The sequence below is a fragment of the Rhinatrema bivittatum genome, chromosome 19 (genome assembly GCF_901001135.1).
Source record: "Rhinatrema bivittatum chromosome 19, aRhiBiv1.1, whole genome shotgun sequence".
In the NCBI taxonomy this organism is placed as follows: Eukaryota; Metazoa; Chordata; class Amphibia; order Gymnophiona; family Rhinatrematidae; genus Rhinatrema; species Rhinatrema bivittatum.
Window position 1 is genome coordinate 29,942,759 of NC_042633.1, and position 23,757 is coordinate 29,966,515.

The 23,757-nt window shown below is 47.2% G+C and overlaps 2 protein-coding genes across 3 annotated transcripts in view; both read left to right on the forward strand.

Moving 5' to 3' along the window:
- The window catches only part of CCDC105 (coiled-coil domain containing 105), a 34,961-nt gene extending 30,599 nt beyond the window's left edge, over window positions 1-4,362 (forward strand). For both annotated transcript variants that reach the window (XM_029584644.1, XM_029584643.1), the window contains exons 7-8: window positions 3,278-3,391; window positions 4,040-4,362. In XM_029584644.1, the coding sequence (XP_029440504.1) occupies window positions 3,278-3,391; window positions 4,040-4,240 (315 nt within the window). In that variant the 3' untranslated portion in view covers window positions 4,241-4,362. The remainder of the gene's footprint in view (window positions 1-3,277; window positions 3,392-4,039) is intronic.
- Window positions 4,363-10,077: 5,715 nt separating this feature from the next.
- RNF225 (ring finger protein 225) lies at window positions 10,078-23,757 on the forward strand. The gene is made up of 4 exons (XM_029584672.1): window positions 10,078-10,323; window positions 17,847-18,099; window positions 18,591-18,645; window positions 20,858-23,757. The coding sequence occupies exon 4, from the start codon at window positions 20,959-20,961 to the stop codon at window positions 21,685-21,687; it is 729 nt and encodes a 242-aa protein (XP_029440532.1). The 5' UTR covers window positions 10,078-10,323; window positions 17,847-18,099; window positions 18,591-18,645; window positions 20,858-20,958; the 3' UTR covers window positions 21,688-23,757.

Sequence of the window (23,757 nt, forward strand, 5' to 3'; positions counted from 1 at the left end):
TGGGAAGAGCAGGAAATTCCATCTCGGCACATTTAGCCTATTTGAGTTGTAAAACCTTCAGTAAAAATTTAAAGAAAAAAAAAGAAAAAAAAAAAGATGTCCAGTTGTGTGTTTTCAAAACTCAAAATATGGGAGGGCAGAAAATCTCAATGTCCTTATCTCATGTTGGAAAAAAAAATCTTTATTTGTAGGGGGACTGTGTAACTCATAAGAAGTTTTTGAAATATACTGTGCTACATCTGTGAGACTACAAATAAAGATTTTTTTCAGCACGAAGATACATTCTAACTCCATGGTATTTTTCAGACTTCTGGAATTTTAAATGTTTTTTTCTTTGTATTTACAATCTTACTAGCAATTGACTGGAATAATTTGGAATCTCTTAACTCAATTTACTCTTCACTTAAAAGCACTTGGGCTACATTTACCTTTATTGAAGCCTCTCTGTTGGGATGTTCTACATTTCCCAGTTTTGTTAGTATGCTTTGAAGATAGCTCCCTGTGAACCATGCAATGCTGAGTGACTGTCTGCTTTCCCCATGTTCTAGTTTAAAAGATTCTTGCTCCTTTTTAAATCTTAGTGCCAAAAACCACCTTTCACTTTGGTTGAGGTGGAGCCTATCCTTTCAGAATAGGCTCCCTCTGCCAAAAAACATTACCTCCTCTGTTGGCTTCTCTCTGCAGACAGAACCACATGGAGCCGGGGCATCTCACAAGTCTATGGGACCCCATGCAACTCTGAATGCCTAAGAATATAGAACATAAGAACCTGCCATACTGGGTCAGACCAAGGGTCCATCAAGCCCAGCATCCCGTTTCCAACAGTGGCCAATCTAAGTTACAAGTACCTGCTAGTACCCAAACATAGAAATATAGAAATGACGGCAGAAGACGACCAAATGGCCCATCCAGTCTGCCCAGCAAACTTTCACACTTATTTTTCTCATACTTATCTGTTACTCTGACCGCTGAGGTCAGGGCCCTTATTGATAACTTTTTGGTTCTAATTTCCTTCCACCCCCTCCATTGATGTAGAGAGCAGTGCCTGAGCTGCATCAAAGTGAATTATCAAGCCTAATTGGTTAGGGGTAGTAACCGCCACAATAAGCAAGCTACTCCCACGCTTATTTGTTTACCCAGCTTGTGCAATTTAGTCCTTGTTGGTTGTTGTCTGAATATAAATCCTCCTTTCTTCACCCCCCACAGTTGAAGCAGTGAGCTGCGCTGTATATGTATTCAAAGTGAAGTATCAGGCTTAATTGGTTAGGGGTAGTAACCACCGCAACAAGCAAGCTACTCCCACGCTTATTTGTTTACCCAGACTATGCAATTCAGTCCTTGTTGGTTGTTGTCTGACTAAATCCTCTTATCTTCATTCCCCCCTGCCATTGAAGCAGAGAGCTACGCTGGGTATGCATTGAAAGTGAAGTATCAGGCTTATTTGATTTGGGGCAGTAACCGCTGCAACAAGCAAGCTACTCCCATGCTTATTTGTGAATGCAAATCCTTTTTCCCACATTTCCTCTTGCCGTTGAAGCAAAGAGCAATGTTGGAGTCGCATTAACCATGTGTATGTTTATTGAATAAGGATATTAATCTCCAGGTAGTAGCCGACATTCCCGCAAGCCACCCCCCATGCCTCTTCTCTTCATTCACATCCTCAAGACTTTATGGATCCATAGTGTTTATCCCACGCCCCTTTGAAATCCTTCACAGTTTTGGTCTTCACCACTTCCTCCGGAATGGCGTTCCAAGCATCCACCACCCTCTCCATGAAGAAATACTTCCTGACATTGGTTCTGAGTCTTCCTCCCTGAGGTTTTAAATCGTGACCCCTGGTTCTGATGATTTTTTCCCCAACGGAAAAGATTTGTCGTTGACTGTGGATCATTAAAACCTTTCAAGTATCTGAAAATTTGTATCATATCACCTCTGCTCCTCCTTTCCTCCAGGGTGTACATATTTAGGTTCTTCAATCTCTCCTCATAAGTCATTCAATGAAGACCATCCACCTTTTTGGTCGCCCTTCTCTGGACCACCTCCATCCTCTCTCTGTCCCTTCGGAGATACAGTCTCCAGAACTGAGCACAGTACTCCAGGTGAGGCCTCACCAAGGCCCTGTACAAGGGGATAATCACTTCCCTTTTCTTACTTGATATTCCTCTCTCTATGCAGCCCAGCATTCTTCTAGCTTTAGCTATCGCCTTGTCACATTGTTTTGCCGACTTCAGATCGTTAGACACTATCACCCCAAGGTCCCTCTCCTGCTCTGTGCACATCAGCATTTCACCCCCCATCGAATACCCCAAGGTACTAATGCTGGTAACAATCAATGGTTATTGATTAATAGCAGTTTATGGACTTCTCCAGGAACTTATCCAAACCTTTTTTAAATCCAGCTATACTAACTGCCTTAACCACATCCTCTGGCAGTGAATCCCAGAGCTTAATTGTGTGTTGAGTGAAAAATTATGTTATCTGATTTGTTTTAAATATGCTACTTGCTAACTTCATGGAATACCTTCTAGTCCTTTTATTATCTGAAAGAGTAAATAACCGATTCACATTTGTCTGTTCAAGCCCTTTTCATGATTTTGCATACCTTTATCATATCTCCTCTCAGCCGTCTCTTCTCCAAGCTGAACAGCCCTAACCTCTTTAGCCTTTCCTCATAGGGGAGCCGTTCCATCCCCCCATTATCATTTTGGTTGCCAGCAGCAGATAAGTGTTTTTTGCTGACTTCCCTTGCTGGCTGCAGGAGATCCTGCAGGCCAAGAGGATAGAAATGAAGAGTTTGCCACGGTGGAAGCTTTAGCCAACCCTAATTTTTCTCCCTACTGGTAGTTCTGGCTGGGTGGCAGGTGCAAAGAATTATGGCACATCAGTTTGGCAATGCTGCAGGAGATGCATGAGCATTACAGTCACTGATAAAGCAATGAGCTCTCCGCAGTTATACAAACCTATGGAATCCTTAACCCTTAAATCGGAGCTGTGGGTGTATGAAGTCAGGAAAAGGATTGTCAGAGAATGATGGCAGATGAGATGATGCATGGGTTTACATCATAAAATCTGACAGCAATTAAAAACTGCAAGACCCAGCCAACCTGCCCATTTCGCCTTCCTATTGCAATACCACGTACTTTACTTGGTCTTCTGTTGTCCATTTACTTTCCCACAACTAAGGATCCTATATGGGTTAACCCAGGCTTTCTTGAATTTTGACACCAGTTTGGCCTCCACTCGAGAAATGAGATTTTGATTCTGCTCTGTGTTCCAGGGTCCTGTTTACAGTGGAGACCTTGAGGCTCGAGAGCACCTGGACCGCCCAATAATTCGTATACATCAGCGCCATGCTGGCACCCGCTTACCCGAGGCTACTAATCTCGTAAAGGTAAGAGAGGAGCCCCTTCACACAACTTGGACATCAGCAGAGAATCTGACATCATAACAGAGGGACTACAGAACTTGAGGGCATCTGAGCAATCACTCCTGATTACTGAAGATTGATTGGGGGGCGGGGGGGTGTCTCTCTGCCTTTTTCACCTTTTTTCTCTTTCTCTCTCTATGCTTGAAGAGCTACTTTGTGCTTTCATTTAACGTACAGACGATGGTGATATTCTCACTCATAGAGCAGCCCTCTCCTGAAGGCACACCTAGCCAGTTGGGTTTTCAGGATTACCTTAATGAATATGCATGAGAAAGATTTGCATACCCTGGGTCTCCACTGGATGCATATTCATTATGGACATCCTGAAACCCTGACTGGGCTAGGTGTGCCTCCATGAGCGGGTTGGGAAACCCCATCATAGAGGGATTGATGTAGTTTTCTCGGTCATGCTCCTATGTCACACCTGCTGTGTGCATTTTGGAGATGCCTCGTGATACAGCAACGGCAGCTTTAGGAACTCTCTCTTCATCTACCTCTCTTCCTTTGGAGATGCCTCCTGCTGCGGTCCTAGCACACTAAGCCTCAGTGATGTCGTCACTCCATGTTCTAGGGATACTCCAACCCCCCTCTCTCACCCCCCTTTCTGTTTAGGGAACCAACCTGGTGCAAAATGCCATGAAGAACATGAGCAATGACATGGACCGCCTCCATACCACCCGCCTGCAGATAGAGGACAACATTCGGGACAAGCGCACGAGCTACAATGTGGACAACGCCGTGATTTATCTGCGGCGCAGGCGGGCGAATCACTGCTGGTCCATTGAGCAAGGCAAGCAACTCATCTGCGATTAGCCTGCAGCCCAAAGCACTCTTGAAAACAAGTAATGATAATATTGATACCAACATCCTTTGTGTCTGTATCAATAAACCATTCAATGTAATTCTTATCCAGAAATAAAGTATTGCAACCAAACTGCTGTTAGTCCAAGACTTCTTTCAGAAGGGATCTGCAAAAGGAGGAGCAGAGCAGAGGGTCAGAAAAAGGAAGGAGTGGAGAAGGGAATTCAACAGTGGAATTGCTAACTACAAGCTGAGTCCGTTCTGAATTTGCTCCACTGTCTCTGCGAACTGCTAGTTTCCTGCATTTTATTTTTGTGTTTTAGAAACAAAGGTAAAAAAAAAATCAAGTTGGAGGTGATACTTTTTTTTTTTTTCAGGGACTAACTTGCTACCTTTGGAGATAATATTCAAAGTGCCAGCACTCGTGCAAGCTCTGGGGATACTTTTTACCTGCTGGGTTACACAGAGAGCTATGTGTTTAATCATCATCCCCCCCCCCCCCCCCCTGAAAAATATTGCCTGCAGAGATTTGGGGGTTTTCTGCAGCTAGTTTTTCTAGGCAAACCCAAAATTACACGTCGCCCCCCCCAACCTAATCCCATCCGCAGGAACGCCTCCACAGCATGTAGGTAAAAATACCCAAAGGCACTGAAAAACGCATAGAGAATGAGCAGTTTTCAACATAGTAAATGACAGCAGAAAAAGACTCAGTGGGCCATCCAGTCTGCCCAGCAAGCATTTTTATTTTAATTGTATTATTCATTTTGAGGTAGTAACTGCTGCGCCATACAGGCTACCCCTCCCCCCCCCACCATGCCGTGTAGTCCTCTATGTTTAACCCACGCCCTTTTGAATTCCATGACTGGCTTCATCTTCACCACCTCTTCCAGGAGGGCGCTCCATGCATCCACCACCCTTTGCAATAAGAACTGTTTCCTGACATTGTTTCCCGAGACTACCTCCTTGGAGTTTCATATCATGACCCCTAGTTCCTGAACAAACCCAGATCAGTCCAGAGAAGTAGGTTGTGTATTCCTACCAGCAGGTGGAGTCAGAGAGCAAAGAACCTTGGGCACTGCCATATATAGAAGCGTGCCAACTGCCGTCTATCTTCTTCCCTCAAACACACAGTCAGGTTCTCATTCTCACATACACACACACACAGTCTCTCACTGGCACATGCTGTCTGACTCACACACACAGGCGCTCTCTCACTCCCACATGCTGTCTTGCTCAAGCACAGGCTCTCACTGTCACATGCTGTCTCTCTCCCACACACAGAGGCTCTCACATGCTGTCTCTGCAAACATTCAGGTCCTCACTCCCACACACAATCTCTCATCTCATACACACACACAATATCTCTCATCTCATACACACAATCTCTCAGCTCATCTCATTCACACACACAATCTCTCAACTCATCTCATTCACACACACACACACAATCTCTCAACTCATCTCATACACACACACACACAATCTCTCAACTCATCCTTCAAGTATTTAAAAATCTGTTTCATATCTCCCCTAGCCCTCCTTTCTTCCAAGTTATATTATTTATTTTGATTTATCACTGTTTCATACAAAGTAATCAAAGCAATGTATACACACACACACACATATATATATATATATATATATATATATATATATATATCCTTTTTGAAATTAAATACAAAAATACACAAAATACATAAAATCAAGTGTATCTGGTGATAATTAGATTAAGCATATAATAAAATTAAATTAATAAATCATGGTAAAATTAAGTGAGCTCAAACTAATACGAATAAAATAAAGATAGATTAAACATAATGTTTATAAACTTAATGCACGGTTAAATACTTAAGAAACTGCCAAAGATAAGAAACCACAGTACAGATTATCCAGACTGATAAGCCATCTGGAAGAAATGGAGGCCTTTAAGGCCTTTGTCCTATTCCAGCCTCCAGTCAGTGGAAAAGCTGCCGCTCCATGCAGTTATCCCCAAGCTATCTTTCTTTCCTCATCTCTTTCAATTTCACCAGATATTCTTCTCTGTGGTCCTCTTTTTGCCCCCATAATTGTAGCTAGTTCTGCTTTAAGTTGAGTCAACACCTTTTCCATTATAGAGAGCCTCAAACAGCTTGAGCAAGCTCTGAGCATCCAGATGGTCTGTCTTAGGACTAAATCACCACACTTATTACACTGTATAATTGTCATTTTATGTTAATTTCTTAGATTTTAGAACAATTAATTTGGAAATTGACAAACACTTTGTAACAACTTAATGTGATTGAAGATCTTCTTCCCTTAGGAAAGCTGTATATGTATTTTGCCCTCCCTCACCCATCTCTGAGGTGGGTGAGGGAGGGCAAAATAGTTGAGATTAGCAGCAGTAAAAAATGTTTTAATAGTACACATATGGATAGAGAAAAAAAACAACTATGCAATTAAATATATTTAGAAAAATGGCTTTGATAATTTCCCTCTCTCTGACTAACTTTCAAGAGTTATGACGTTTTCCTCATTCTAACCCAGATCTGTCCAGATGAATGGGTTTTTCTCCCTAGCCAGCAGATGGAGACAGAGAACAAAAGCTTTACTGTACTCTTGGTGCATAAGTTACTGTGCCACTTGGGTGTATGAGGCGGGCCAGGGGCAGTGAGAAGGTGCAAAGCTGAAGGTTCACTTAGGGAACCTAATACTCTTGCATCGACCCTGGGTTATATACAGGGGAAAAATTGATTGAATTCTATACATGCACACATGAGCAGATCTAAGATTTTAAGAAGAGATGCAGATGGTGTGGTTCATTATCAACCCCCAACTCCTTCCCCACTCTGTCTCATCTTCCCTTCTGATCTTTCTCCCTCTTCTGCTCTGTCCAGATTCCTCTTTCCTCCCCAGGCTCCTCTCTATCTACCCCTTGAGACTATGTAGTCTGCTGGGGATGTGGGCCAGAGTGGCCGGTACACTGACAAGGTAAGTCAAATGGTCTTAACCTAGAACAGTGGCAGAGCATCTTCTGCCTGTAATGGACACTTTCCCTTCAGGTTGAATCCTCAGATGCTGGTGGCCAGAAGGCCCTGAACCAGGACAAAGCAGAATGCAAACCAAAACAGGAAGACCAAATGAGACAAATCAGCAGAGAATATACCAAAGTCAACACTGCAAGACAAAATATGGATGCAGGACTCCCACCAGCAGGCCAGAAAATGACATCCAAACTCTGGCAACCTACTGACTGGAAGCCTGGAAATTATATATAATTCAGACAGGAAACAAGATGGCTGCCAGCAGGAAGTGCAGGCCAAGTAGCTGGGAAGACTGACCAGCTAGTCTCCAAAGCACACAGAAGCTCCTGTGTGCTTTGGAGAGGACTACCTATCGGGACCTCACATCCCTCATTCTTTTCCATCTCTTCCGCCTCACATTCAGATCTCTCTCCTCCTGTCTCTTCTCTGCCCCAAGGTACTTCTCTGTCTCCTTAACACATTCACAAGTAACTTTCTATCTCCTCTTCTTCCTCTCCCCCTAACCTTGAATTTCTCTCTATTTCACTCCTCTTTTCCCTTTTATACTTCATCTTCCACTTCATCCCCTCTGTTACCCTAGGTCCAGGTTAATTAATTAATTAATTTTAATTTATTAGCTTATTTTCAAAAATACTCTAAGCAACTTATAATGGAAGTTCCTCTCCATCTCCCCCTCCTCCCCTTTAGGTTCATCTCAGTTTCTAGGGTTGCTGTACTATGGACAGAGGAGCAGTAGGCCATCAAGGAAGAAACAATTGAGTAGACTGGATGGACCTTTTTCATCTTTATCTGTTACTGTGCAGAGGGCATAGACTGAGAAGGAGGAGTAGTCAGAGGGACTCGATGTGTATGCTTCCCATTGAAAGAAGGTAACATTTGGTACAGCTTTTACCAAGGGGATGTCCTGTATCCTAAGGATGTGGCGGTGGCCACCCTAAGGCCCAGTCATTCTGTAGAGGGTAGTGCATATGCACTATGGCCATCTCTTGGAGCAGAACCCTGACTGGAAGTTCCCACTAATGTGGGAGGGTAACCTGGGTAAATGTTGACAAAGAGACATAGGAAGTAGGCTGAGCCAGGCCTGCGATTGTAGGATCAGTTTCTCTAAAAACAACAGGAAACTACAAGTCTCACTGATGAGGTTCGGATAACTTTATAGTCATGATAATTTGACAGGAGTAATGTGTGTGTGGATAAGGGTTGTTGGTGTTGGTTATAAAAGCAGGACTGACAGGCTCTCTAGATGACAAGGATCTGATTGACATCCTTAGCTGGGAGTCAGGCCTTGTTTTGCAAGGTAGTCCCTTGCTTCCAGAAAGTGTCCAAAAGCATGGGTTTTCGGTTAGGGCTGCAAACAAGCCTCATTTTCAGGCAATCTGCAATGTATTGTATACATCAGAATTAGGTTATATATTTATTTGATTTATATTCTGCTTTTTCAGGCACTTCAAAGTGGATTACATTCAGATACTGTAGGTGTTTCCCTGTCCCCAGAGGGGCTTACAATTTAAATTTGTACCCGAGGCAACGGAGGATAAAGTGACTTGCCCAAGGTTAATTTGCATGACTTGGTTAGCCTGACTGTTAGCAGCCTTCTAGGACTGGAGTTGAAAATCCCCTGTTAGAGATCTAGGTGTCATCTTTGATTCACGACTATCCATGGTCCCTTATATTAAAACTGTTTTGAAATTATAACTATTATGACATCTGAAACCTTTGCTCTTTCTATCCAACTTTTGTACTGCATTACAAGCTTTAATATTGTAACTCCCTATTCTCTGGTTTGCCTCGTAATACCCTATGCTCATTAGAACTATTACAAAATTCTGTTGCACGTCTTCTGACTGGAACTCGCCTTAGAGAACACATTACGTCACTACTTAAATCACTCGATTGGTTGCCAGTACAATGGCGGATTCAATGTAAGACAGCTGTATTCATTCTCAGCTTCCTAAAAATGTTTCTTCCCTGTGAATTAGTGCAATATTACATATTCATACACCAATTCGTACCCCCCCTATTCCTCCTCTCAATTCCTACTGGCCATCCCTTCTCCAGACACAAGACTCTCCGAGACCCGAAAAAGCTGTGTCTCCGTTTTTGGCCCTACACGTTGGAACTCGTTACCATTCGATGATGTACGATTGACTAAAAGATACTACAGCCTTCCAGAAGCTAGTGAGGACTCATTTGTTTAATGAGGCTTTCACCCACCTCATTAGCAACTCCTAGTGGACCTCCAGCATCCAGCTCTGTCGTTTTATATCTGAGTCAAATTATGTTATTTACTTACCTTGTGCTTTTATGTATTTTGTTTTTAAATGCATGCGTACGTTCCTTTGTACCATGCCCCAAACTGTACTGGAAAGTTGAGTAACAAATATATATATATATATATATATATATATATATAAATAATATTCTCTCACATTCTACAATACTGGAGGAAGCTTCACTTTTTCTATGCAGGTATCTGCACTCAAATAGAAGGTTTGTTTGTTTTTTTCAGAAGGGCGCACTTGACGTTATTCAACATCCTTCTTTCAACTGAAAAGAGGCAGCGTATCAATGAACCAACACTTTACTGGGCATCTCTCCACTGCCTTCCACTTTCCCTCTCTTGTCTTTTGTCCCTGGCAGGGGGCCCTGGAACCACAAGCAAGTCAAGGATCCTGGCTTGGCAAGTGACTTTTCCAGCCCAGTGAGATTCTTCTTTCCCTTCTCTTTGGGGGCTGGAAGGCGCCCGGGGGTGTGGGTGCTTCCCCAGGCTGCGGCACCTGCTTCACATCACATGGCAAGGAGTCGAGGCTGGTTTGACAGGTCGGCTGAGATTCCAGTCACCGGCTGGAGCCAGCTCGTGCGCAACCGGGATCCACGAGTCAGCACTGTAGTGAGGCAAGTTGGGAATGGGGAAGTCCAAGCCAAGATAAATAAAAGCAAAATAGCTCTGTGAAAGAGAAGGGAGAAAGACGAGAGAAGCAGGAAACTACTAACTCCAGGAGACAAGTGAGAGGGAAGGCGATTAAGTACAAGGAGAAAATGTAAAAACAAAGCCGAACAGAGAGGAATGAGCAGGTAAGAAATGCCGTAAAAAAAAAAAAAAAAAAAACCCATTTTTTTTTGCTGTCTGTTTTGCTTAAAACCAGTTTCTGACTGGCCCGGTGGCTCGGTGGCAGTACTATTCATTGCCAGTCGAAGGACATGGGCTCATTGGTGGGTTAGGTCTTCTCTCCAGGTGGAAGTGGATGCTGCAGAGGTAGCATTTACAGCCTTTGGGGAGGGGATGGAGGAGGGTGAAAAGGAGGATGGAGATGAGAGTGAGAGTGGGGGGGAGGACAGGGAGTCACAGTCCCTATGCAACAGTGACATCTAGTGGCTGGATTTAGGGTCCATGATGGCAAGGTTCTGTCCTCGCAATCACTGGGCTACAAATTATAAGGGAAAAATCCCAGAAGTCGTGGAAAACCAAGCCTCGTGGTGCCGGATTCCAGCCTTGATCCGAGAGATGAAAAAGTGCCCGAGCGAGCGAGGCTGGCTCTGGGAAAAGAAGCAGGCGACGTAAATGGGCCACTGACACAAAGAGCGGAGCAGAATTTAGGATACAATTTTAGCAAACTAAGAAGCCTCCTTGACTGACTGGGAAATGGGGGGGGGAGAGATTCCCACCCCTCTGTACTTCCATGCACCTGCAGCTCTCTCCATTCAGCACTGTGTGTGTGTAAGACTCCTTCTCTTTGATTTGATGTGTTTGGGGGAGGCTTTGTGTTGGAGAGAGAAGGTCAGCCTTTGTGTGTTAATTGGGGATCGCTTCAATTTGTTTGCATGTGTGTTTGGACGGGTTGGTGGCTAGGGTTGCCAATTGGCTCCAGATTTTCAGGCCAGGTTGATCCAGTGCTGCCTTTACCAGCTGGAGGGAGGCTGCATGCACCCTGTGCTCCTGCTGCACAGGTTCAAAAACCTTTATTTTCCCGTGTTTTCTTAGCCTTCTAATGCTGACATTTTAGTCAAGTTTGTGTTGTGGAACCACTTATTTTTTATTTGCTTTGTTTAAACTTTTGTTTGAGGGGACGTCAGCTCCTCTGCTTTCCCTTGCATACTGAGTTCAGCCTCTCTCCCCTTCCCTCATTCACGTTCTCACAGACATTTTTATTTCTAATTACACACACACACACACACACACACTCAACTTGTTTTAGTTTCAGGGTGAGTTTTATTTAGGCAGGGACAGTTTTGAGGGTTTTGGCTCTAGGCAGGGTTGTTCAGGGTACCTTTCCTTATTTGCTTTGCAGTTTTAAATTCTCTTGTGTTCTCTCCTTCAGCTTCCTACTTCAACTGTTTGGCTTGATTTAGTTATTTAATTTTAACTCTTCCCCCCCCCCAATTAAAGATTTTACATTTTATTTTAGCTTTTAATATGTAAAAAAGCAGCAAGCTCTTACCATTTATGTTCTTTGCTTGGATACTTCAGCTCCTGGTGCTCTGGGTGGGGTTAACTCAGCTGGGCCACAAGCTGTGAAGCCCGGCTGAGCTAATCAGATACCTGCTGCAGTAGCCCTCCTGGTAGTGCCAAGGAACCAAGCATATTTTTTTAAGTGAGTTTCAATTCCAATTTTTTTTTATTTATTTATTTATTTATTTATTTATTTATTTATTTATTTAACATTCACTCCCCCTGTGCACTCCTTGTTTAATTGTTGGAGCACAAGTTAATTTTTTGCTAGGTTTTCACAGATATGTATTGCTTGCTCAAAATACTATATATTTTTTTTAAATCACTTTTTAGTTTACACTGTCAAAAAAAAAACCAAAAACAAACATCCAGCATCCTTCTTTTTATTTTATAAGGGGTTGCTTTAATCCCACTCCCCAGTGCCTGCATTTTAAAGAAATAAACATCAGGCAGGGCAATGGGGAAGAAGCACACTCAAACAGGCTCCAGTGAAGCTGGGGCGACGACGAGAAAGGTGCCAGCTGGAAGTCAACACCAAAACAAAATATCTGTGACTTTCTGGCTGGAATTTATAAAACTGCAGCTATCCCCCCCCCCCCCCCTCCCTCCCCATTGCCTACCACTGCACGTCCTCAAAGTGCAGTTTCTACCTCAGCAGGGGTTAATAAAGTCACCTCTGCTGCTGGGCACATTGCTCCTGCCCCAGCACTGTCAACCACGGGGGCAGATTATAGCTCCAGTTTCTCCCCTTTCATCCTTATCCACCTCTGCTGCAGTAAAACATCCACAAATTAGAGCCTAGGTGGCGGTGCAGCAGCTGGTGGCTCTGCCAGGGGGAATGGAGGGTGAGCCCAGCAGCCAGTAAGATATGTCACCTACCCCTTTCACGGGCTAACCCAGAGGCATGGGGTCAGGTGCCCAGCGACGGGAGGGGCAACCATCGAGGGTCACGTTATGGCACTGGCCGATGTTGTGGGTCCTGCAGCCATTGTGGCAGCCAGCAGGATAGATGGAAAAATAGTATGTTTGCCTCCATATGCTGGCCACCACTCACGTGGCCACTGTAAATGGCATAGTGGTGGAGGGGGTTGATTGAGCATCTGGAGATCCCCAGAACTATGGTGGTGCTATCAAATGTATCACCTGCACATCCTGGGGGAGGTCTTGCACCCCTGGGGTGCAAGAACAGGACTATATGCACAAGGTATGCCCCAAGGCAAAGAAATCCAACAACTCTGCCACCCTCGAGTCCCCCTCCCTCTACAGCCTCCTCATCTGCAGCTGCTACCAACACCTCAGCAGCTGGAAAGTCCTTTACCCCCAAATCCACCTGTATAACTGGTGGCCAAGGTCATAGTATCTCTACCACTGCTGCTAGGATCCACCCTGTTAATACACCAGAGCAACCCCCTCCACCGTCACCATTGCAGACACCCACCCCCCCATCACAACTGTCAGTGCCAAGGAACATCAGCCCTCAGTAAGAGGGGGAACTCCAAGACCAGGACCGTCATGGCAAGAACCCCTGCTGCCAAAACGGACATTAAAGTGGCAACTTCCTCTGGCATGCTAAAGAAAGCCACAAAGAAAACTAACAGGGCATGCCATAGTGACAGGGAGGGTGAGTTTCATTACACACCACCCCAAAATGAACTATCCCTCATCCCAGTACAGCTGAGGCAACTACCCCTGCAAATTTCACCTTGCAAAGGATTTCCACTAATGAGAATGTGGCAGCCATCATTAGCAGAGGCCTCAACTGCCTCTCCAATTTCAGCAGAGAGGGGCAGGGACAGCATCTATAAACTCAGCTGTGGCTGAGGAGAAAAGGGAGCAGGAAATTAATGAACACCCAACTCCCCTGACACCACCCACACTGCAGCCAACACCCATGGATACATCTGCCCTTTCCGGTCCTCTCTCTACCTCACTCCCAATGGATAATACATCTACTGAGGGGGAGGGAGAAATAAAACATGGGAAGAGGGAAAGGAGCGAGGGGTAGGGCAAACATACAGGGGAGGAAAAGCCTGCTCCTAAATTCCGGAGGATGCTAGTCCTTTATAAAATAGGGGACTCGGGATCAGATTCAGAAGATCTAGGCCCAATTACCAGCAAGGGCTTGGATCAGGGGCCTGAAATATCAGACCCCCAAGCAGTTAAACCACCAGAGGTCCGATCCCCAGAACATCAGCTCTCATGGGTAGAGCAAGCCAAGTACCCGAGCAGATCTCCTTTGGAGAGATCCCTTCCTCCATCAACATGGCTGAGGGGAGCAAAAAATCCTCCTCCTGGTAGAACCACTGAGGAAACCTCTTGCCCCTCTCTCCAAATACCACCAGTCAGTCCGCAGATCCTCAGGTGGCTGAAGAGGAGAGGGAGAGTCCTTCAGGGTTACTACCTGGCTAGGGTAGGGAACCTGACCCTAGTCATAGATGCCAGGGTTGAAATATTCAGTGGGGTAGATTTGGCCTCAGGAGAAGTGGACCAGAGAAAATGGCTAAGGAGGAAGGGGTTTCCAGACTCTCAATGACCCCTAACTTGACCATGGAGACTGGCTTCATGGGGATATCTGGAATGCAGGAAACCTGCAGTATATCTTTAGAAGCTGCTGATCCCCTCACCAGTCAACCTCCTGAGGTCCCAGCAATGGTGACCAGAACCCTTCCAGAGGAGCACCTGGAGAGGGGGCCTGTCATGTTGCTGGAAGCCGCCTTCTCAGCTCCAGAGGCGCCATGCCAAGTGCCTTCAGTTTCCGAGGAAACCACAGGTCCCTCACAACTGGAAATACCATCTCAGGGCAGTGAGGAGCCGATTAGGATGAAGCTGAGGAGGAAGTCTCTCCCTGATCAGGGGAGAGCTTTGAAATCCTCAGCAGTGGGGAAGTAAGGGATGGCGAGAAGTCAGATGGCGAGTCTGTAGGTAGTGCAGAGCCTGCAGACTCTGAGGCTCTGTCATCCCTAAGCAGGAGATCACCCTGCATTATAGAAGGAAGGCGCGATGGGCGCTGGAGAAGTGGCCAGATGCAGAGTTGGTCTGGGCCATTTTCTGAACCATCAGGCCAAACTGCCCAGAATGGCCAGGGCCGGTGCTAGGCATTTTGCTGCCTTGTGCAAACAATGATTGTGCTGCCCCTGCCCGATTCGGTTTTCTAATTCTTAAGTTTAAGCATTTCTCCAATAACCAAATATACAATAGAAAGGCAAGGGGGACAGTGCTGGATATTTCCCTGTACACCTCGCCACACACCAAAAAAAAAAAAAAAAATTTCAAATTCTGGTGTCTTCAAACTCCCTCCAGTACCAGGTACATTGATTTTTTGAAATATACCATAGCAATAGAAACTTGTGGGATTCACCCAGCAACACCTCTACCTATGAAAGGGGCAGGATTGGAAAGATTACACCGAGCTCTGCAAAAAAAAAATCCACCTCCTGCTGGGAACACACAATGCACAGATCCCTAACTCACTAGCAGAACGCATCAGCTCCCTCCATCCCACTGCAGAGCACAGAGAGACCATCACCAGGCGCAGATTAGTTCCCCACAAATTACACAGCCTAACAGCCAGCCTCCAGCACATTCAGTGCACAAGCCCAATACAATCACTGAGTAGTAAATCATTTGTTTGCATTATATTAGTTGAATTACTACTCAAAGCTGCAGAATTCCCCCAGGAGGACTATAAAATTACATCCGACTTGGGCACCAAACTCGGAAGGCGCCCAGCAACTGGGTCGCCCCCCTGCTGCTGCTCTGATTTCTGGGGCCAAAATCTCCCACCAGCCCTGGGTCTCCACCTCTGGGCACCATAATTTTAAATCCAGTCCTGCTCGAGACACCCCACAGCCCTCCCCCCTCCGCCCAACATTTCTTCTCCCCAGGTTCAAACAGCTCACTCTTCCTCCCCCACCTCTACTCCAGCTTACCCCCCCCCCCCCCCCCATTTAGCTGTTTCTGTCTGGCCTCCGCCCTCCCCTGCTGGTGCAGCCCCTGCCAGTTCCAGCCATTGGCTGCCTGTGAGGTCAGTGGGGTCAGGTGGGCCGACTGCCGGCCCAGAGCAGCAGGAGGGAGCTGAAGTTTCAATAAACAAAATAGTCGTCCGGCCCTGTGGGTCTGGCATCTCCATTCCTCTCAGTGCCTTCTCTTGCTAAGCCCCGCCGCAGATTCATCTTCTGCCAGCCCGGCTGCTGCTCCGATAAGCACGGGTTTTTTTAGACACTCATTATACCAGCACGGCACGTGTTCCCCCCACCCCCACCGAGGCTCTGAATCAATTTTGTAGCGCACATTGCTGCCTACATGCACAGTTGGCGACTGCTTCAGCTCCCGGCCACTTGCAGCGTTCCACCAGGTCACCAGCCAGCTGGTCAAGTGCCTTCCCCCCCTATGAAAATGTACGGTATTGCACACCCTGTTGCGCCGGGCCTGAGAACGGCCAAACACATCCAGCTCTGTAAGTTTTATAACAGTCTCAGACTCCTCAAGTAAGGATTCGCGAACATCAAATGAGGATGGTTTTTAGCATAGGCACACTCAATGTCAACAGCCGTAGAGTTGGGCTCCAACTTCCCGTAAGGAGAGAAGTACGCTGTGAGCTTTCTCCAAGAGACCCCCACCACTCCTGCAGATGAGGCTTAACTGGCTGCTGGAGTGGCGGGGCAGTATCTTTTTCAGCCATCTCACTGCTATACCTTGTGGGGTGGTGACACTGTTTGCAGAGACTTTTCAGCTTGAGGTGCTCTCTGCAAAGGCCACCATGCCAGGAAGACCGCTGCACATCAAGGTTCAGCTCAATTATGAATCAATTTCCTTAATGCGTACACTCCAAGTGCAGGGCCCAGTAGGCAGCAATTCTTCAGCCGGATGTCAAGTTATCTTGATAGCTTGAAGGTCAACGAGGATATGGCACTTGGGGATGATTTTTAACTGCACCCTCAAGGCCCTGAACAGAAACAACCAGGAGCCACACACCAGGGCTCATCGGCTGCCCTGAAGGAGTTGGTCTCCATTTCTCCCTGGTTGACATCTGGCAGGAACACCATCCTGAGACATCCTACACCTCCAGCTTTGTCAGGGTAAGAGAGGGTGTGATGTCCTAATCTCGAATTGACCAGCTCTATATATCTAGCCACCTAATGTCATGAGCCCAGTCCAGTGCCATCAGAATTACAATCTGGTGACTGTGATGGTAGGGCTAGAGTAAGCAGAGCCCTGAGCAGCCTATTGGCACTTTACAAACTCCTTACTGGAGGACCTCGGCTTTGTGACATTGGTTTGGGACTTTTGGGATGTCTGGCATGGCTATGAGGTAGACTTCTCCTCACTGAGTCAGTGATGGCATGTGGGGAAGGTTCGTCTCAAGATCCTCCATCAGGAGTATGCTAGAGGCATGATGCTGGGCTAGAGCAGCTTGAGGGGGAAGTGCTCCATCTTCAGAAGCCTACGTTTGGTGACTAAGGTCTGCAGAGCTTGTACATTGAGAAGAAGCGCACCCTTCAGGACCTAGGCGAGCGTCAGAACCGGGGGCTTACATCAGGTCATGCAGCCAAATCCTGCAGGAGATGGATCAAGGCTCACACGTCTACGGGTTTCCGTAGCAACAGGAAGCCCCATGCAGGAGAAAGAAGTGGGGCCCCCACAGAGCCTGGGAGCACTGGGCCCTTGCACTGAATGTTCTTCAGTGATTTTTCAAAATGGTAGCGTGGGACCCAGAGAGCAGGCGAGGGGAGGAGCTGGGTGCGGGGAGAGGACCCTCTTCCCTTCCCCCTCCAATAATTTATTGGAGGGGACCTTCCCACATGCTGCCTATGGGTTGCCCTAGTATTAAATCCAGCCCTGCTCAAGGAGTGACAAAACCAGTGGGAATTAAGGTTTTCAGTGGAGAGTCAGTCTCAGGGAGTCATAGGGTCAATGAGAGTCAGTTTTTCAGGGGATGAAAGAGTCAGGCAGGATCCACTGTCTTTAGGCAACCAAATGGCATTTTCCACTCTCTTTTTGCCTCTTGCTTGTCATTCCTCCCTTCAGTCCTTAGTTTGCTTAACACACACAGTGATGGAGAAAGTTTGTATGTTACGTCCGGTTGTGGGCACACCTCTCTTGTCTCTCTCCCCTTTTATCTTGTGTTTACTTTGCTGCATTTACACAGGTTCAGGTCTGCTGGATGGTAGAGGTTGCAGCTTAGCCTGCTCAAATGAGAAATGGACGAGGGTGTTCCTGGAAACACCTCAGTCGCAGCGGAAGGTCCCAGCGCTAAGGGCGTGCAGTGTCACGGCAAAGGCTCCTGCTCCCAGAGCCCGGGCACTGTGGAGGAACTCTGTGTGTGACTCCAGCATGTGGCAAGCAAGATTCAGGCATGGGTGCAACCGGACTCCTTCCAGCTCCTGTTTCTCACTGAAGAGGTGAGCTTGAGTGTGTGTCTGTTGGCGTGTGCGTCCCGCCGTTACTGGTACTGAGGGTTACTGGAGACCTGTGTGTGTGGCTCCAGTGGCTTCCAGAGCTTATAAGGGTAGGACTGCCGTTCCACCTTTTGCTCCAGCCAGTTGACAGCACTCTTCATATGCGAGCATGCGATGGTGGCTACTGCCGCAGTACACGTCCCTGCGAAGCTGCATTTGTCTGACTCTGGCTTTTCCAGCATTGTGGATTATCGAGGGGCGGTGTGTGTGGCTGTTTCATGACAGTGCTCTGTGTGTTTTGGGACATTGGACATTTCTAGCATAGGCTGTGTGTGAGTGGGACTGGCTTTTTTTTTTTTTTTCCCAGTACTCTGCATTAACGGCAGGGGTATGTGTTTGTGTGCATTTCCATTGGTTTCTGTCACTGTGAAGCTGTGTGTATGATTCAGTCTGTTTCCCCAACTGGGTCACTGTGCTACTGTGTGTTTCTGCAGGGCGCTGTGCGGACGGCTGACTGTTTCTAGCACTCCCTGTCATCACAGATCAATGGTACGTCTTCAGTTATTTACAATGCTACATGGTAATAGGGACGTCTACGTACATCTCCTGTAGATAATGGGACACTGGGTGGTTCAGTGGACTGCCATAGGGATGCAAAGCTTCTCCCAGCCAATGCAAGTTTCCCAGATCTCCCCAGAAGATGCCTAGGCTGCCTGCCCTCCCCGCCACAGGACATCAGGCTACAATCCTGGAGCAACAGGAGCACAGTCAAGTAGAAAGATACAGGGAGATTCATTCGAAAGAGGCCCCAAATATTCTGTTGTAACTTCTGTTAGGATGAAGCAATCTGAACTAAAAAAAAGTACGCTACATACCTTGACATATGTTTGATCTTTTGCATTACATGCAATGCTGGAAGTGAGCGCCGTTTTCCGCCAGACACATTTCGACGCGGCGCTCCATGTTCCTGAACGTGTCTGCGAGCATATCGGGGTGAACAGCAGCAGTTTCACGTTGGATGTTTTCCTTCAAATCTTCCACAGTGCAAGGCTTGTTCCGATAAGACTTTTCCTTTAAGCACACCCCACAGGAAGAAGTCTGGTGGTGTCAGATCCGGCGACTGTGGGGGCCAAAACCCCTTTGAAATTACCCTGTAGCCGAAAAAGGACTCAATTTCTGCTATGCTCTTTGCCGATGTGCAACACTTTGCTCCATCTCGCAAACGGAGGTTAAACGTCACGACGGCTATCTGGCACCTACCTCATCGCTCCGATGCAGGGGCATCCCGGCTTGTTCAAAGCTCCGTAGATTGAGGAGCACATTGCACCTCGTTTCGTTCAGATTGCTTCGCCCTAGTGAGAGCTATTACAGAATATTCGGGGCCTCTTTCGAGTGAATCTCCCTGCGTGAGAAAGCTGCACTCTCTGCTCCCGCAGTCAGTCACCCCTCCTCCTCTGTGCTTTCAGAAGGCGGCGGTGGTCAGGGGTTGCTCAAGGTCCCCATGGTCTACTTAATACTGCTAACAAGCCATGGAGGTGGGCTAGGAAGAGAGAGACAAACTACGGGGAGGTAAGAGAGAGATGAAAGGGGGAGACATAGGGATTGGGTGGGGTGAAAGACAGAGAGCTACAAAGAAAAGGAGGAAAGAAGGAAGAGGAAACGAGAGGGCTAGCAGCCTCGCTGGAAGGGTGGGAGGAGGGCGAGAATCAGAGGGATCAAGGGGCTGGGAGGAATAATGGGGCAATGAGGGTGAAAAAGTGGTGGAAGATGGGGAGTGAGGAAGAAGACGAGAGAGACATGGTATTTAGGGGATGCAGGCAACAGAATAAGTCCCAGAATTTCTCTCCTCTGACCTTGAAAGGATACCGCCATCACTGACAAATAAGGTTCTGATCAGGTCCAGCTTTAGGCAACTCCCTCTGGTGGCAGAGCAGCACCATGCGGCCATGCCATTTGTTGTAGGCCCTGGCCCAGCAGCAGCAACTCTGGTAAGAAAATCCAGCTTTGGGCCTGTGGGTCGGAGGAGGGGGCACGGCTGCTGCGGGGGTTCACAGGGCCCCACACTGAATTTTTCTTTCTAGAGTTTCTGCTATGGTACCAGGGCTGTAGCTCATGGACGATCTGCTCAGGGAGGTTTCCCCGCTTCTATACCTCCAGTGGCTTCTGGGGGGGGGCTCAGCCCATCCTTCCCATTGCTTCTGGGCGCCCCCAGTTTAAATCCAGCCCTGATTTCCAAAAGGTTCTTGTGGCCGCCACTGATTAAAATGGAGAAAATAGCTAAGCCCACAAGGGGTTGGGCGGGGGTCCAGAGCCTGAATTCTCTTTTTCCTGTGGTCTTTTTGTATTATTGCGATGGATATTCTGCTTCCATTCTGGCACTGGAGTTATTTCTCTGTAGCAGCCCTAGCGCTCGGGGCCGGGACCCCTTGCTTCGCCTCGTTCTGTAACATTCTGAAGCTCACGGGCAGGTAAGTTGCCCGAGCACCCTGGTGCGTCATGTCGGCACAGACATGCCCTGCAGGAATGGGATTTCTCACGTAGAAAGACGAAGATTCCCACCCAGATCTAAACGGGGAAACCTGGTGCCTTTTATAGTGCCCGTGCATGGCTTTTTTCCCCTCATAATGTAGTGCTTTCTCAGTACGTGTGCAACGATTGTTCAATAATTCCTCTCTCTCTCGTATTGTCTCTGGTTTTGCAACAGCTTTTCCCCTCCAACTCTGCTAACTGCCCCTTCTCTTTGCTTCCTCTTCCTGCACAGCTGCTGAGCATGGACGCACATTTCCTGGCTCCCTCGGGCCACAGATAAGAAGCCGAGGCAGAGAGGGGGGCCCCTCGGGCAGCAGCGCTGGTGGAGGTGCCATGGCTGAGCGGGAAGATGGCGGAAATGGTGCCACAGCTGAAGAGGAGGCCGGGAGCTGCAGTGCTGGAAGGGCCATCGGGAAGGAAGAAGGTGCCACGAGCAACAGCGACGGTGGTTTTACGGCAGACGACGATGCCAGCGATGGCACCGAATGCATCATTTGCTTCACGCAGTATGACAATGTCTTCAAGATGCCAAAGGTGCTGCGCTGCGGGCACACGTTCTGCCTGGAGTGCTTGGCCCGCATTAACGTCTCCTCTGAGGAGATCAACTCTGTCACATGCCCCATCTGCCGCAATGCCACACACCTGCCCACTAGAAAGGGGCTTCCGGCACTGGACACCGACATGGACATCCTTAATCAGCTGCCCGGGGGGTTGGCACTAGGCTCCGTCCGCTTTAGCCGCAAAAAGGGACTGCTCTACGTGAAGGACAAGGCCACGCCGGTACGGCACCACCTACCCAAGCCTCTGCAGGTCAGCTCAGTGAGCCTGAGCCTGGATGTGGGGCGACCTGCCCCCCGCAGTCGGGCCCCCCTGGGCTGTGTCCGGGGCACCTGGCTGTTTTACATCGCAGTGACCATTGCAGTCATTCTTACACTGGGCCTGGTCATGTCTGGGGTGTATATCTTCTTCCTGTTTCCGAAAGCCAGCTCGCAAACCTTCTACCCCGGAAATAGCAGCATGATTCAGGGAGAGAAGAACGCCACCACTCTGAGGCCGATGTGAGCAAAGGATTGGGATGAACAGGAGAGGCACCAATGGGTACAGTGCAGAGACAGACCTATGCCAGCACCCCCAGAAACTGGTGAAAGGGACTCTGCCAGGGGCAATGACATGATGGGACTGGGGGACTGCACTGTCCACCACGGGCAAGCCATACGTAGGGAATATGTGCCAGGGAATACTGTACAAGAATGAAATGCTGTCAGCTTTCGAAACTTAAGATGGGATATCCAAGGCCCCATCATGAAAGACTTTTTTTTCCCCTTGCCCACCCATCTCCTATTTCCAGGTTCATCTCCTACTTCCGCTTACCACCCCCAGTCCTGCCCATTTATAGGGTCATCTTCCTCTTTTCCCCTCCCCCATATTCAGGTTTCAATCCCACAGTAAGCAGAAGAGCATCAAGTTGGCACCACAGCATGATGGTTTGTATTTCCGATTTTCCTAAGAAAGTTAGACCTACAAACAATACAATGGAGCAAAAGCAGGACCGGCTCAGCCTGTTTAATTCACCTGGCGTGAGGTGGCAATCCTAGCCAAAGGAGAGCAAAAGTATTCACTTCCCAGGAACATTCCAGAAACCCGGTCTCATGTGGCTCCTTTCTTGGTGACCACGATGGTATCTCTATGGTGTGGAGTATAATGTTCAGTGTCACCCTGTCCCTACTCCCCACGCCCAGGGGCTGTGAGTGCTGACTTCCCAGCAGAGTCAGAATGCGGAAAATCTGATCTGGGAATCAAACCTGGGACCGACTCTGTGGCAACACACAGCACTGCCACGGAGCCTCAGGACGCGTGGCTGTGGCGGCCAGGAGCGTAGACTCTCTGACACTGTATCCATGCTGCCCCTCCGCTGCCATGGTATAGTCTGTGCCGGGCCGCAGTTGTCCCATCTCACTTTAAAGCACTGAAGCGCTGCTGGTTGGGCAGCCACTGCCGTCGCCCTATACTATCCTATCTTCTGGTCCAGCGAGTCTGGGGCCCCGTAACGTACAAGTCTGATCCTGCTCTGATTTCATTCCTCGTCAACCAATAACCATGCAAGGAAACCTCTGATTTCATTCCTGGCAAATCCTGGTCAAGCTGACAATTCTACGGGCAGATTGAGGGAATAACATTTGTCCTTCCAACAGGCAAAGTTGCCAATGCTAAACTAGAGTTGTCCCTTCATTCTGGATGCAGAGACCTTTGGGATAGAGACGGTCTTCTCTGTTGGGAGCAAGGAATGCTGGGCATATAATTAAATGATATGAAGGAACAGATCTGTTTGTGAAAACCTCTGAACTGTCTTGGATTTTCTTCCAGTGATAAATGCAACAAATGTTTTACAGCTCTCTCTCCACCATGACCTCTCTTTAACAATTTGCCATGTTAACTTCTGAAGCCTTTGATAGTGAACCTCAAAGCTGCTGTCTAAGCTTTCTCTCACCTTCCTAGGACTTGGATCTCAATCCAGAACAAACATTAAAAGGGTAATTTTAAAAGCAGTTACATGGGTAAATGTAACAGTCTAGCCTAGCACTTTTAAAAAGCCAATTACGTGTATAAAGTGCACTTGCACGCAAACATCCTATGGACAATTCAATGGCAGATAGTGCAGCAATTTTCAAAAGCCCACTTGCACGGGTAAAGTGCATTTACACATGTAAAACCCCCCCCGAGTCCACTCACGAATGGCGGAAACTCTTCTTAGCTCTAAGACAAGATACTTTAGCCATAGGTACCAGTTGTTTTCCTTCAGCATCCATGTCAGTATCTTCTGAAATATGAAAATTTGGAATATATTTTGCTTGACCCAGAGTAGTTAAACATTTTTTTGGTTGGGGAAAATAAAGATTACTTAGTGCTTTATGTCCAGTGGAGTTTGGCCGAAAGGTTGATCTACTGATAGTTACTTTGTTCTTCCTTGGGCTCTGTGGTCTGGTTTATAGTATCATCGGTGATTATTACTTTTTTCCTCTTGTATTTCTTCAAATTATGGTGCAGATTTTTGGTACTATGTTTTTCTTTGTTACAAGTTTTTGTTATAAACTGAAATATAAATTAAAGTTAAAAAAAAAAACCCAACAACTA

Coding starts and splice junctions, on each gene's coding strand:
- RNF225 (XM_029584672.1), top strand. CDS start 20,959: ATGGCTGAGCGGGAAGATGGCGGAAATGGTGCCACAGCTGAAGAGGAG.